The sequence below is a fragment of the Merops nubicus genome, unplaced genomic scaffold (genome assembly GCF_000691845.1).
Source record: "Merops nubicus isolate BGI_N331 unplaced genomic scaffold, ASM69184v1 scaffold12757, whole genome shotgun sequence".
NCBI lineage: Eukaryota > Metazoa > Chordata > Aves > Coraciiformes > Meropidae > Merops > Merops nubicus.
Window position 1 is genome coordinate 80,096 of NW_008618419.1, and position 12,270 is coordinate 92,365.

General features: G+C 38.1%; 1 protein-coding gene across 4 annotated transcripts in view; it reads right to left on the reverse strand.

Moving 5' to 3' along the window:
- RAPGEF4 (Rap guanine nucleotide exchange factor (GEF) 4) overlaps positions 1 to 8,944 on the reverse strand; it is a 77,518-nt gene extending 68,574 nt beyond the window's left edge. The window contains exons 1-3 of one of the 4 annotated variants that reach the window (XM_008943449.1): positions 8,869 to 8,944; positions 7,816 to 7,833; positions 6,590 to 6,591 (exon numbers count right to left, since the gene is read on the reverse strand). In XM_008943449.1, the coding sequence (XP_008941697.1) occupies positions 6,590 to 6,591; positions 7,816 to 7,833; positions 8,869 to 8,926 (78 nt within the window). In that variant the 5' untranslated portion in view covers positions 8,927 to 8,944. Of the gene's footprint in view, positions 1 to 6,589; positions 6,592 to 7,768; positions 7,834 to 8,868 lie in introns of all 4 variants that reach the window. The other 3 variants (XM_008943451.1, XM_008943450.1, XM_008943448.1) reach the window with 3 other exon arrangements.
- Positions 8,945 to 12,270: the final 3,326 nt, after the last annotated feature.

A 12,270-nucleotide genomic window follows, 5' to 3' on the forward strand; every position in this document is an offset into this window, starting at 1 on the left:
ATTTATTTTAATTATCTAAACTATGACAGCAACACTCATTCAGCTAGGCAAGAAGAGTCACAAAGGGAAAACATCTCTTCAGCCAAATTGCCTTTCCCATGCTACCCCAAGCACATCTGTAATCTTTTTGTGGGTAGAAGGTTAGTCAGGGAGGAGGCTCGTTCTTGCTTACTCTGCTGGTCTGAGGAAGGCCAATAGTGTGAGTTAGATCCCCTTTAAATTACAAGATTAACAAAGAAATATATAATCACTGAATTTTTAATTTCTCTATTTATTTCTGAACTTCTTCCTTCCATTCCCAGTGTCTCTTAGGGTTATCACACCAAGGACGGATCACACTAAGATCCTGTAAGAAAACTCATTCATATGAACATCTATGAATCCCACACCTGGCAACATTCAGCATCTTTCTGTCTGACAGTGACTATATCTTTTCTGTGACTGCAAGTTCCTTGTAGCAGCGACCTCCACCTCACCTTACCATCACAGCACTTGGCACGAACATGAGCTGCAAGGCTCTAGGATATGCATAAACTGCAGTAAAGGCTGACACAAACATTTTTCAAAAGCCTAAGTAGTGGAGAGCACCAAACTAACAATGATAACTACTTGAGGGAATTCTTCATTCAGACAAATACAGTGGAGATCATATGTATTAATACTCTGATGTAAAAGTCATGAAACTAAAATGTCATATAGTTTAGCTCTAACATTGACTCAGTGGTAACGGGTCAGGTTTCTCTTTCTCCACCATACCACTCATTCTTCACCTTTTCACTCCTCCCTCATGATAAAACCCACACTACCTTGATTTGGATCTTGCAGATAGTTTCACAATGACTTAGAAAGTCACTGCAGCACTTAAAGAAGGACACAGATAGTACATTTTTTCCAAGCTCGAGTTTCCATTCCTGAGCACAGGCCAGTGGTTGCTTCTGGAATACTTTGCAGCAGTTGACAGGGAAGGGAGGTTCTGTCTTCAGGTGCTGACAATTCAACTGTGCTGTGCTACTGGACACTACTCATTATTTTTACTATTATTTATCTTCTCCCAAGATAAATGTGGCAATTTGTTTATACTCTAAAACTGAAATATACCTACTTATATTTAATCCTCTGTTGTTATTGATCTTAGAAAATGAGAGTAAAATTTCGAACAAGAATATTCCTTTAGCATCAGTAGCTTGAAAAATTATGCCCATTTCTGTAAAAAGTATAATTCATCAACCAAGAGAAGTCTTGCCTCCATCTCTTACCAATCTCACTGTCTTCCAAATTCATTGAAGGCCTCCAATGACCAGTGATCCTTGAACTGGATCAAGTATGCACTGAAGAGAAACTAAGTTATTTTGATGTGCACACTGGTAAATATACAGCAATCCAGACCAAGGATTCTCTTCTTTTTTCTCCACCATACTATTCATTCCTGTACAGTCATAGATCAAATGAGAATCACTAATTGCATTTGCAGGTTTCATATTGGGACTACTCTGGCTGGTTCTATGTTGGTCAGATTGGAGCTTAATTATATGGTTAGATACAGCAGGAGAAACTTCCCAGCAGAAACTGCCATTAGGGTCTCCAGAATTCAGGGTACAAAATGAAATCATGGGTCATTGATATTTCACAGTTTATTGGGTATTTGAAATGGATAACATCAGATGGGGCAGTGTAAGCTTTTCTTTGAGGCATGAAAGATATCTGGCATTTGGAAGGTGAGCCTACAGCTGTGTATTGTCTCCATGTGGCCGGAACTGGAGATAGTGATGTACCAAAACTTTCCCTGGTGGATCTGCAACAGCTTATTTTACACGAAGCCTACTCACATAAGCCAGCAAACCTACTAACAATTTTGTTTACATTAAAGAGCTCTGATGACATATGAAGACCTTCACATTTTTCATTATGAAGTTCATTACTAACATATGAAAAAAGTACTTTTCACAGACTCCTACTCATCTCACACTCCTGACTTTGTTATCTCTCCTGCCATATGCTGTCACCATGTGACTCATTGCTGTGGTGCACAGCCTCTGCACTAGCCAAATTGTTATAGGCTGTGATAATGATTGAACCCCGAGCACTTCCTCTTAGAGCAAAATAAAGAACTTGAGCAGAACTCTAAGCAAATTACTTTCATATATGTAAAATTGATGCCAAAATAGCAGAGTAGCCCCTAAAAGTAATTGGTACAGTTAGGACTACAAGAAAACATTATTTAGAAATATTTGCAAATAGTGCTTTTATGCAAATACTTTAGAGACAGAGAATGAAAGGGAATTATTTTTTTAACCCTATGCTAATACTATATAGGAGAACTGACTCTGGAACAGAGCCCAAGGGGGGCTAGGAATTCATCCATGCCTATCACTGGACAGTTATATAAGCCATCCACATTGAAAATCAGCTCTGCTGTAACACAGTTTTCATGTGAGTGTTGGAGAAGTTACCACTTCCAGACAAAGACCTTGTCACTGCACCTTGCTATAACACTGCCTGCTTTCCTTCTCTCTTTATTCTTTCTTATAGGCTCACAATTTCATAAGCATGTGAAACGTTTCCTTCAGCATTCTGCTAATGTTCTGTCAAATTCCACATTTGACAATCTATTAAATATGTTAAAAGATAAGCTTTCTTCTCAGTCATCTGGGAGAAGCAAATCGAAATACAGGGAAATCAGAAGTCAAATTATTGTGTTTATTGCTAGAGTAGCTAATATGGTGAATGAACATGATTATTACTGGTGTCTTGTATAAGGCTGCATCTAGTGAATCATAATGTCATCTTTACAAACAGTATATTTTCAAATGCCCAGAGCTATACATAAGTGCTTGACATAAGTGAATATTCATTTGCCTGGCAACATTGAAAATTGCTGTGTTTTGAGGATTAACACTTAGATTATGTTCTTCTCTTTCAAACAGAAGACCTTTTTGATATCATTTTATTAAATGCATTTAGAGTTTCTAAAATAGTAGATCATGTTTTCATAATCACTCCAATTATTTAAATACACAGAAACCAGCATGGCACCTTATAAGGCTCAGTAAGGCTCAACAAGCCTGACTGAAAATTCACTAAAGGAATCTACATTTTGTCACATCAACTTAACTAGGGAAGAAGGTGGATGAAAAGGTGATTTACAGAGGAGTATTTCAGCACATCATATAGGAGCTTTGCCATACAAAGTATCCTCAAGTGAATCAGTTCCAGTAAGCTTCCAGACTAGAGGATTTGGAGTCATTACATAAAAAACATAAGGAGGACGACACTTCAGCTTGTAAGGATCACATGTGTTTTTCGAATATTACTTCGTGCACTAGAGGGAGCTCCTGTAACTCTTCAGCACAACAGAATTCCGAAGACAATGTAAGGAACATAACAGAAATAAACAGAAGAGAGATTTCAGAAAGAAGACATATACTTCACCAAAAAGAATCTGCACAATTTAATCTGCTTCTATAGTCTGAGTTCAGCATGGTTCCCTCAGCACAAGGGAGATGAAGAAGCAATTTCCTCCTCTCCTCTCCAGATATATGCTTTCAGTGAAGAAGGCAACAATTTATGTAGGTTTTAAACAGCCATAGAGATTAAGTTGTACAAAAATAGAGCTAGCATGGTTTTTGAGGTGAGATATTTCAACTGAGTGTGTCACAGACAAAATAAATGTGATCAGATAATCAAAGTCTGTACTGTAATAAACACAAAGAATTCAAGCCCATACCATAATAAACACAGATAAGAGGACTTGATAATAAGCCTCCATTCTTGAAATTAAATTATCTTCTTCTGAGCACTTCATTTTCCTGCCTTCCTTTCAAGTAGATTTTTTTTTTTTTTTTTTTTTTTTTTGTGTAGTTTCTTGAGGACGTGGAGGTTCTTTTAGCAAGCCATAATACGGAGATCCCAGTACAGGATGCAATATAAAACTTCAGCTTGGATTACTAGCAGGGTTAGGACTTTTGGGCTATTATTCAACTCCTTGAACACACAGTGTAACTGTTATTAATCACAGATTTCTATTATTTCTGTGGATTGTTCGTATGGTTTCTTAGGCATCCACAATTTGCAAAGGATTTTAAGACATTTACAGATGGCATAAAAAAGCGTTCAGTATGATGCTCTGCAGAAGAGTAGAGATTCATGCTTTTGATGGATTTGTCCTCTGTTCTCACCCACATTCATTCCTCTGTCTCTGCAACTCATTTCTGCAATGCCCTCTTCTTTAAAACCATCATACATCTCACATCTCCAGAGAAGAATGGGCTATTTCTTTACTCATTTCTTAATTAGGCACCAGTAACGGGTGTAAAAGCAGAGGGACAAATGTGGTTCTCATTCAGCGTCTGGCTTTATAGCAATAAAAATGTCGCCCTAGCACCTAGAAAGAATGTTTGTGAGAAGACTCACGCCACTAAGGACCGACCCAGGGAAGCCCGAGCAGCCCAGGAGCAACGAGGAAGCAGGCGGGGACGCTGCCCTCGCCACGGGCGCGGCCTGCGTGTGCCAGCCGGCCGTTCAACCCCAAGGAGCCTTCAGCCGGCCCCCTTCCGCTGGGAGCTCTCACGGCCCAACACCCCCCTTCGTTTGGCAGAGGGTCATGAACGGCACTCCTTACTGCCAGAACAAGCCCCAGATGTCGAGCTCCTAGTCCAAAGGGGAGGGCTGCTAGTGTATCACTCAGAAAACTTATTTAGCATGGGCTGTGTATTTTCTCCCGAACACAATGTCAGACAGGTTTGATCCATTTCAATTCAAAAATCAGCCAGAAGCATACTCTCAGCATGGCAAATTCAGCGTAAACAGCGAAAAAGCATCTCAATTGCAAGAACAGGATCTTGTAGTGGGAGGTACCATGAAACCCTGCTGCCAGCTCTGCTGGTAATATATGGAAACAGAGCCACTACCTATTCTGTCTGCAGGCTGCAACCTGACCTCCCCTGCGTTCTAAGTACTCTTCTGTATCTTTTCCAAAAATGTAATTGAAATTATTATTGATTTTGTCATTTTGGCTTTAGAGTTATATTCATCACACAGATCCAGCTATATCCAACTGTACCCATGAGAATTCTCAAAAACTAGAGCTAGAAAGATGTCTACAGATAGTATACTGACTAGTTAAAAAGACCGAAGCTGTGTTATTTTCCCTTATGTAAGACAGTGTTAAATTTAGTTTGTTTCCATTCCCCAAAACATAACTGAGGACAGTAGCATACTCTGTCTCAGTATTTTATGCTCAATTTAACTGCTATATTGCATAAATGATGTGCAATAATGCAACCCTAAATGCAAATGAATTTGTGCTAGATAAAAAAAAAAAAATCTCTTCGCTGCTTGCTCCAAATAGATTTTTTTATAGATTTTAATGAACTAGGAAAACCAAACATCTCCTTATGGTGAGAAAATTTCAAGGCACATATTAACAGAATAATCCTATGTTACTCATCAAAAAACTAATAGATGTGACAGAAGAAAAAAATTAAGCAATGAAGATGAAACTCAAATAATTAGCAAATATGGAAAATCATCTATTACAGTGCTTGCAAAAGACTCAGTACAGGCTAAAAGATAAAAACATGCATTTCACATTTCCAGAGTGGAATATATTATATATAATTCGAAGCAAATTATCTACAGTTATAAACTTCCCTGGAAAATTAAAACAATACATACCTCAAAATAAATCAATCATTATGATCAGAACTATTGAAGTTTTTATGTTACTTCCTTCTGTCTAAGAGTATAAGGTTTTCTTACCATATGAAAGATTTTGAGGAACTTTCTCTGAATCTCAGAAGGTTCCTCACCTAGTCCTTTTTTTCTAGACATTATAGAGTAGCCTGCAGGCCTCTCTGAGCTGCTTTTTCTGCCAGGCCCATAGGCATCATTCTGACAATCTAAAGACAGAAAGCAGTCTAAAGATGTCCTGCAAACACTTCCCCTTCCCTGGATGAACTCCTTACCCTGATGCAGTAACCATTTTGACAGTCATATATCACCCTAAAATAAGCAAAAGATACAGAATCTACAAACACCGGTCTGTTTTCTGGTACCCTGTTATTTTGTGTTTCAAAGATCTGGCAACTATTCTGGGAACTTGGCCCTGCAATTCCAGTACCTTCCGGATCATTCAAAACTGACTGCTGGGCATGCAGATCAATGTGTTGTGTAAGCACTGTAACAGTTGTACAGTTTAAAAACGTGGGAATGAAGTTTCCATGCAGTAAACAAAATACTCAGCTATTTATGTCCACTGCATTTACCTTTCACTTGACATAGTTAAAGAGAAATGAAGCCATATGTCAGAAACTCAGAACTAGGATTCATGAACCATTTTTATGCTGTGTATGTTCTTCTGCCGTATTTGTCATGGGAATGTTTGAGCTCCTTCAGGATAAAACAAGGTGACAAGCATCTGTCACATATTTACTCTCTCAGCTTCTCTCCACAAAAATGTGTACAGTGAGAGGAAGAAAGATGGCTTAGCTGAGCATCACTGACCATTAATGGGGAGACAACATCCTCTAGGAAAGAAGGATGGGTTTACCTTGTTATTTCTGTTACTTCTATCTGCTTTAGAAAATACAACATCTTTCAATTTGGATGGTCCTTTCATTGAGAGGTGAAGCAAGACCCCTGATCTCACTTAACTCCAAGTGTAGCATTGAAATGCCAACACCTTCGAGAAGCACTGAGATGTAAATTGTAACTGTAAAATGCTTACAGAATGAAAGGTGCTATCTAAATACCTAAGAATTATGACTGAGTGTATGGAAAAATGTTTATTTTCCTACAGGATAAGGCTGTGTCAGGAAGTGGTATAACATTAGTGAATAAAATTCTAGACAAAGTAACTGCATACTGTTATTTATACATTTAATAAAGGCTGAATGTGACAACTAAGAAAGGTCAGTAACCTTGAGGAAGCAAGACAGACAGACACAGAGAAGTGGAAGTAGTTATTTTTGCATTAAGGAAACATGTTAAAGTATTCATTGTCTTTATCTGCTGTCAAGAGGTTGGGGTTTTTTTGTAAGAAAAATACCTTTAACCTTTTAAAGACATCACACAAATGCATACAATTAAACTCCCTATTTCCAGAAAGAAGGCTGCTTATTACTATAACTTTTCAACTTCTGCCATAAAAAAATCTTAAAAGTTATTAGTCTTTAGAGCAATGGCTGATACTATTCCTTGCCACTATTATAATTACTTTAAATCCAGCATAGAAATACTCATGAGTTCTTTCACGTGGGTCCTCACCTGGTAAGACTGAAGGCACACAGCTATCTCACAAAGGGAAACTGGGAGATAAAGCTGCTCTCTGAACACAGGAGAAAATTCACCCTGACCACAGGTCCAGAGCAATGCCTATGCACCACTTAAGACTCAACTAAGCTTTAAGATAGGATTTAATTATGAATTTTATGATCCATTGGCTATACACTGGTCTTGTCACAGTGCTGCTCCTCTTCTTTACCCTCAGCACCCTTCCAACAAAGATAGAGCAACAGAGTGTAACAAACTTCGGCAGCAGTGCACCTTCTAGAAATGCTGATCCTGAACCAATTGCTTTCTCCAGTTATATGATCAAATATCTAAAGCATCCTTGTAATTTGTATACTGTACTCACATGCATCAACCACATGCTTTGCATTTGCACCTGGTTCGTTTCAATTTAATGCTGTACTTTTGCATTTTTCATTAACAAATTCCTCCTCTCTTCCCCCCGGATCAAGAAACAAAGGCAAAACTAGCTGTGATTTACCTTATTACAATTTTTAGAAACTTGGCAAAGAGCACTGCTTGACATACTGTCCTTATCTGGCATTCCTAGAAAAAGAATACAGAAAATAAACACATACTGTACAATCTTTAAATAACGGTGTGATATTTATTGATAGTATAGGGAATTGGAGGGTTCAATGCTTTGATAATATACACATTAATCTATGATTTTTTAAGAGCAAAACTAATTTACTCAGAAAAAAGTTTCATCTTGTAAACACAAAAAAGACAAAAGTTAACTTGTGTAACTGCTACAAACAGTTTGGTAAACATACTACTTGCTCACAATATTTGAAGTATGCATACAGAAATTACTTATTTTTTTTATTTATCATTATCTGTGGTTTAGTACCTGGAAGTCAAATGTGACACTTGAGTTCACAGAAACTAGCATTGTTATTGTGCTATTGTTTCACAAATAGAACATATTAAGCACACACCATATGACACAAAATTTGCAGATGCAATTGCTAGCCATCAGATATTGTCCTGGTTTGCATCTAAATAATCCTCTGGCAGCTAAATAAAATACCTTGTTTTACAGAAGTGATGAGTTCCAAAGGCTGCCCTTGGATTCATGCCTCCAGAACTATCCCGAAGTGTGACACATTCTCATGAGGCTGAGATTCCAAACTTACTTAGCTATGTAACTAAGGTCAGACTGCAGCATGTTTACTGCAGGCTGCCTGCCCAAGCATTATCTGGGGTTCCAAGCAAGTTGTGGAGCCCATCCTAACTAAAAAGTCAGTTTGTTAGATTTATTTTACCAGCAGGACCCATGTCCATGCTCCATGAAATTCAGATAGCACCTATAACCATGTTACATGATGTTATAAAGTTATGTTTCAGTCAACAGGCCTGGCTCATAATACAGATTTGTGTAAAGCTCTGTGTACACTTGTATACAGTTGGAAATGCAGTTAGGCAAGTTCCACATATTTCCTACCATATATAGTATTAATACAGTTGTTACACTGAATTGAATTTAACATTAAAATTCCAACATCCAAAACCAGAGGACTTTCATATTTCCTTTTCTTCTTTTTTTCCAACATCTGAAGTCTGTTTTCTCATACTTACTGTCATTGTTGGAGCCAGTTTCCATAACGCCATAAGGAGGAGTGAGAAGTCCAGACATATACTGTCGATATTTCTGAAAGACAGTGATGGCACATTCAGTCAGGTACAGGTGTATTAAAGGCATTAAAGATGGATAAAATGCTATTTCCACTTGTGTGTCTGCTGCCTTGTGCTTCACATGCACACGACCAACCTGAGGCAGTCAGACAAGTCTTTACTCTCAATGCTACCAGGCCTTGACTGAAGCACAATGCCTTCATCCTATCCAAAGTTCTGCTAAAACGGTTCCCTCCTTCATCTTCCCCAAAGCATGATTTTGAGGGTTCTAATAAATGAATATTGTACTTAGCTGCGTGACTTGCCATCAAGGCTGTTTTAAAGCTCATTTCAAACTATACTACTGACGTGCGGAAACAAACTGTATAAGTCTTGGAGAGCTATAAAGCAGGTATCTTTATTATGGGTTACGGCGACAGGTGCAAGGGGGATTGCTCCTCCAACCTTGCACACTGAGGGAGCAGACAATGAGGATTATATGGGGTAAAATCATGCATATTCATTAGGTTTCACAAGAATAGGTGGGAACATTATCGTTATTTCTGGAAACTCATTATCATAAGAGTCCACTCACTCGTGCCTGCGCGTTGCTTCCTGGTGGCCAAGGGCCAGGGCCTTCAGGATGAAGGCTCCAAGTCTTCCTCAGGGTTGAACTTTTTACCTTTGTTCTGAGAATATGCACAGTGTCCATTGCTTTTGCAAGAACAGGCTGTTGTAACCAAATGGTTCTTAGCAACCTTGAAAGGCACCCATCTTATCAAGAAGTTCCAGAAGCTGCAGTCCCTCCCGTCTGCCAGTTCAGCATTATTCACACAGTTCGTAGGGGTTTTGACAATAACATGAGCAGTTTATCTTGCAACTTGCCCAATTTATGGGGCTTAGTGTGTAAACGAGTAGTTGTTCATCACACATTCTACACCAATATGGGACCTATTTGACATTTGTGGGGGACAAGCATGCAAGCGCAAGGCTTGACTATAGCTAAGAGTGTTAATTGCTTATTTCACTACCCAGCTGAACTCAAGCTAGAAAGCTGCTTTATTGCAGGAATGGAGACAAGGCTGTTCTCTAAGGATTCATGAGAATCATGTACCACTAAAATTTTGGTGTCAGATTTGAAATACATAGGAGTTACTGTGAAAACTCTAAACATTTAATTCCAACACACTAAGTTTGGTTTTCAGAAACTACAAGGTTATGAAACACACAAACCCAGCACCCCATGTTATGTACACACACACAAAAACTGATGAGACTTCCTAACTGTAAAGATAAGTTCTCTTGTATCACTGAAAACTACATGATTGTAACTGATGTCAGTAACTGGTATTTTTCTTCAGTGAATGCTGGCGACATGATCAATAAGATTCAAAGCTCTGTCTAGGGCTTAAGAAATTCACAGAAGCTAAAAAATAACACCAAAGGAAAAAAAATGCCATTTTATGAAGTACAAATCACTCAACAAATGATACATTTTTGTTTTCAGTCATACTATATTACCGTCATGCTCAAGGGTAAACAATTATAATTCCCTTTTGGAACTGTCAGAAAACAAGCTTGTGCAACAGGGATGCTGATGATCAGAGTAAATAAAATGTGTCATGAAGTCCTCAGGGCGTTCAGTGAGCTGAACGTGAAAAACCAGCCAGCTGAAATTCACGTAGGTTTCAACTAAGCACACATAATAATTGAGACAGAAAATTTCCCTTGTACGATTTTATTCACTTTTAAAATTGTGTGCTGGATTTTAACAGATACTTTAATTATCCTTTGAACATTTCATTAGCATTCCTTCAAAATGGATATGAAAATATCAATTCTAACACTGAAGATTGAATGCCTTGCATTCTAAATAATAACAAAAGCAGCAAAGATTACATTAATCTTAATAATCCAATCCTATTTTTAGACAAGCTATTACATCCTAAAGCTTAGTAACATATTATTTCAATCTCACCCATAATCCATCTGAAAACTCATAGGACCAAAACTGTTATATCCCTGATCAGGCACACAAAACAAATGCTATTTAATTTGAGGATAAAACTCTCCTATTTTCTTTCCCAAACAATTCACTTTCCCGTACCCTGCATCTAGTCCTATGCCCGGAACTCAGTGAGAGGAAAAATGTGAGAAATAATTATTTTCTCAGTTCAACTAGTAAATCATACACATAACAAAGGGGAAAAACTCATTTTGCTTGGCCAAATGAAAAAAAAGGAAAGCGTGTCACAAGGAGTTGAAGTAATATTTTACTCAAATAACAGATAAACATTTTGCTTTACCTTCTACTGAATTTGGTCTTGAAATGTGATTTAGAAATGGAAAATTGATATGTTTCATTTCAAATGTGACAAAATAAAATTTTGTAATTTTGTAGGGATTTTTTTCTTTTGTTCTTCCTTACCGTTCCAATTATATTAGTTTCTTTGTCCTATTTTTTCCCAAAATAGCATTTTCCCATTATTAGCCCACATTTAATCCACCTTGATAAGGAACTTAAATTGTAGGAAGATAGTAATTTTCTCTTTTATTTCCTATACCACGTCCACAGTCACCATATACTGCATGGTGGTTTCCCTTCTGATTAATTCTTTTATGTTTTTCCTGATTATTCTTCTCATGAAACAAAGAACACACCATAAAATTTCCAGAAGTTCCGTGGGCTTGGCTTAACAAAAATCCTTGCAGGTAGAATAAGCCAGAATTGCATAGACCACTTCAAAGGAGACACCTAACCCCATCCAGCCCTACCTCACACTCAGGATGTCAAGACCCACAAGGAACAAAAACATGGGCTGCCAAGTACTTCAACTGTCATTTTCCACATGCAGGTCTCATCCTGCCATGGGATGAGACTGCTTAGGAGTCTGATAGTGCAAGCCCAGCCAGCAGTGTTGCTTGTGAAGGAGTGCAAGCAGCCTTACCAGAAGAGGCAGTAATTAAAGACATGTCCTCAGAAAGCTCAGCTGTGCAGAGTCCTCTGGGGGACCCCTGCATAAATGAAACTACCTTCTGTATCTGGAGGGAAGGCTGGTGTGACTGCCTACGCGTGGTCTCCCATGAAGATACTTCAGAGAGGTGTGGGCTGACATAGGAGGTATAATTGACACCTAAAATTGTGTCACCTCATCAACAAAATTAAACGTAAAGGGACACTTATTTGTCAAGAAGTCAGGGAAACACTGATTGCTGGGAAACCCAAATATGCAAAGACAGACCTAAGTAACCACATAAAGATTCACAGTATCAGATGGGATAATGAAGTTCCTTCCAGACATGAGACCTCTGAAAGTTAAGATAAAGAGGAAAACACAATACTGACTGTGAGACCTATCTTGTTAC